This window comes from Hipposideros armiger, unplaced genomic scaffold (genome assembly GCF_001890085.2).
Source record: "Hipposideros armiger isolate ML-2016 unplaced genomic scaffold, ASM189008v1 scaffold_1011, whole genome shotgun sequence".
Classification (NCBI taxonomy): domain Eukaryota; kingdom Metazoa; phylum Chordata; class Mammalia; order Chiroptera; family Hipposideridae; genus Hipposideros; species Hipposideros armiger.
In genome coordinates, this window is record NW_017732361.1 from 87991 (window position 1) to 91219 (window position 3229).

The 3229-nt window shown below is 34.5% G+C and overlaps 1 protein-coding gene across 1 annotated transcript in view; it reads left to right on the forward strand.

The window, feature by feature from the left end:
• Positions 1 to 672: 672 nt before the first annotated feature.
• Positions 673 to 3229, forward strand: part of PLSCR4 (phospholipid scramblase 4) — a 49158-nt gene continuing 46601 nt past the window's right edge. The window contains exons 1-2 of the mRNA XM_019631563.1: positions 673 to 745; positions 1890 to 1988. Of these exons, the coding sequence (XP_019487108.1) occupies positions 739 to 745; positions 1890 to 1988 (106 nt within the window). The 5' untranslated portion in view covers positions 673 to 738. The remainder of the gene's footprint in view (positions 746 to 1889; positions 1989 to 3229) is intronic.

Here is a 3229-nt window from a genome sequence, read left to right on the forward strand (position 1 = left end):
TCGAAAGATCTTCCCAGACAAAAAAAAAAAAAGCTGAAGCAGTTCATCAGCACCAAACTAGTATTACAAGGAATGTTAGAGGGACTTTTTTAAGATTTAAAAAAAAATCAAAAATACAAATAATAAAATGGCAATAGCTACATATCTATCAACAATTGCTTTCAGTGTAAGTGCATTAAATGCTCCAATAAAAAACATAGGGTAGCTGAATGCATAAGAAAAGGAGACCCTTCACATGCTGCCTACAAGACACTCATTTCAGATTGAAATACACACAGAGACTGAAAGTAAAGGGATGGGTAAGTTATTTCATGAAAATGGAAACGAAAGAAAAAAAAATTCTAGGGTAGCAATTCTTATACCAGACTAAATAGACTTTAAATAAAGGCTGTAACAAGAGATAAAGAAGGACCCAGTAATCCCACTTCTGGGTATTTTTCTTTAGAAACCCAAATGCTGCTTCAAGGGGATGTGTACATCCATATGTTCATTACAGCATTGTTTACAATAGCCAAGATGTGGAGGTAGGCTGGGTATCTGTAGATAGAAGAATGGATTAAGAGAAGGTGATATATATATATATATATATATATATATATATATATATATATATATATATATATATATATATATANATATATGTGTGTGTGTGTGTGTGTGTGTGTGTGTGTGTGTGTATGTATTAATTTTAATGTATAAAAATGTTTTATTTTTCAGGATTAACTGGAATTCTTCAAAATGTCAGGTAAGTTTTCATGAATAAATTTTAATATGCTTTATTTTCAAATGTGAATTGTGTGATTGCTTTCCCTAAAAAATTGGAGTTTATTTCATTTTGAAGTTTTTTATTGTTTAGTATTTGGAGAATATATACATTCATATATATATATATATATATATATATATATTCCTTTATACATATGAACATTCCTACCTGTCTTTGACAGAAAGGAGTAAAGGGATTCATATTGGCACACATGTACTGAAAGATCTAAAATGTGTGGGCAAGTTTGGGTAAAGTAAGAAAAATAAGTCTGCAAAGAGAGGTGATAGTGATAAAAAGCCTGAAATGACAGCCTGCCTTCGTAGAGGAGGGCTCGGAAGTAGCCCCTGTATTTTTAAGCAATGCAGAAGATGATATAAGGAGAGAAGCACCACATTTCTGGGATTTGTGAACTTATAAAAGTTGGTCCGTTAAAAAATACAGAACTTTTCCTTATAGTGAGTCCAGCGAAAAAGTTCTCTAATTTCAACAAGAGGACAAGGTATAATATCATGAGAAGTGACTTCAGTACTTCCGTTGAAGCAATTACAGTGACTTAGGTTGCTTTTAGGAAGAATACAATAAAACTGTGAGTCAATGGAGATGCAGACTAAACCACCTCAAATTGAGTTGTGTGTGGCACCACTGGTTTTTAAACCATTTAGTATTCATCTGCTCTGTCTTGAATTTACTGAGTATTTATTGTGTCTTGGATTTATTTAAACAGCCATTTCCCAAAAAGGATTCAGGGAAAGAAATCAGATTCACTCTATATATGACTTGTTCCTATTATATAATAGGAAAGAAAGTTTTCAACTCTGTGCAAGGAATTTATGGAGGTAGGAATCAGCATCAGGTCGAATGAGCTACTGAAAGCTCGTTGCTTTGATCATAGGACAGTAAAATTGCTGTGTTTTATTTTTTAATCTATATTCAACCTGAAAATTCTTGAAACATATTAAAAGGTTGCTCTCTAATATACATAATTAATTATGTTTTTAGTGAGAAATATGAGTGTATTTCAAATGGGTTACATGCATTGATACATACCAATAAGAAAAAATGAATTTATTCTGTTACTATATTATCATTTCCATTGTGAATCATGTCCCCACTCTCTCCAAAGGTGTAGTCCCCACAGCCCCCGAGCAACCCGCAGATGAAGTGGAAAATAACATCAAGGTGCCTGATGACCCTCCTGACTACAATTCTCATTTTGTACAAGGTAGGTTAATATTCAGAAAGGATCTTTCGTCTCTCCAGAAAACCATACTAATGGTTAAGATTGCATATAAAATTAATTAGTTAATTGATTCAATAAATATTGAATGTGTACAGGGCACCAAGTAGTTTACCACATGTCAATTAGAACACACTCCTATCTTCATAGGATTTATAGGCTACTGAGGAAGTAAGCTGTGCAAACATTGATAGCATTCTCTTTGATTATGGAAATCTGAAGAGTGTTGTAGGGGGCACAGATGACAGTAACTGACTCTACCAGGGGTCTGAGGGAAGCCTAACTGAGGAAGTCACGTTTTCTGGCAGGATAGGAGGTTTCTCAATCAAAACAAATGGCTAGGGGACCATGGCTGGCACAAAGAACAGTATGTCCAAAAGCACAGGTAATGAAGGTCTGGCATGAGGCATGCATGGGACAAATGGCAAGAGAAATGGAGGTGAATGGCCTTGACTGCTGATTAAGGAGCTTATAGTTTACCGATATTTTAATAAATCTGAATGCACTGCTGCTCCGGAAAATAGATACTCATACTGCTAGTGGAAATTTGACTTTTGGTCTTTTTTGGAACGTAATTTTGCAATATATAAAATTTTTAAAATGAAAAATATACCTTTGACTAAGGAAATACTTGTTTTTAGTTTTTATTATTATTATTAGTTTCAGGTGTACAAAACAATGCAATAGTTATCCTTTTCACCCCTCACACAGTGACAACGCTCCCGCCTCCACTGCCCACCCCACCCCCGATATCTTACATATCTATTACAAATTTATTGACTCCATTCCCACACTATACTCTACATCACATGACTATATATGTATTAAATTATAGTTGACATATAATATTATTCAATGGCAGCTTCAGATGTACAATATAGTGGTCAGGCCTCTACACCATCTATGAAGTGGTCTCACTAACAAGACATGAGTCCCCTAGAAAATATTTACAACGTTATTGATTATATTCCCCAGACTGTCTTTTCTATCCCCGAGGCCATATTGTAGTTACCAGTTTATGTTGTCTCATCCCTTCCCCTTCTCCCTCATTTCCACCCCCTCCCATCTAGCAACGCTCAGTTTTTCCTCTGTGTCTCTGAGACTATTTCTGTTTACATTTCTCATTTATTCAGTTTTTTAGATTCCACATATAAGTGAGATCATATGGTATTTGTCTTTCTCTGACTGACTTATTTCACTTAGCATAATGTTCTCTAGTTCCATCC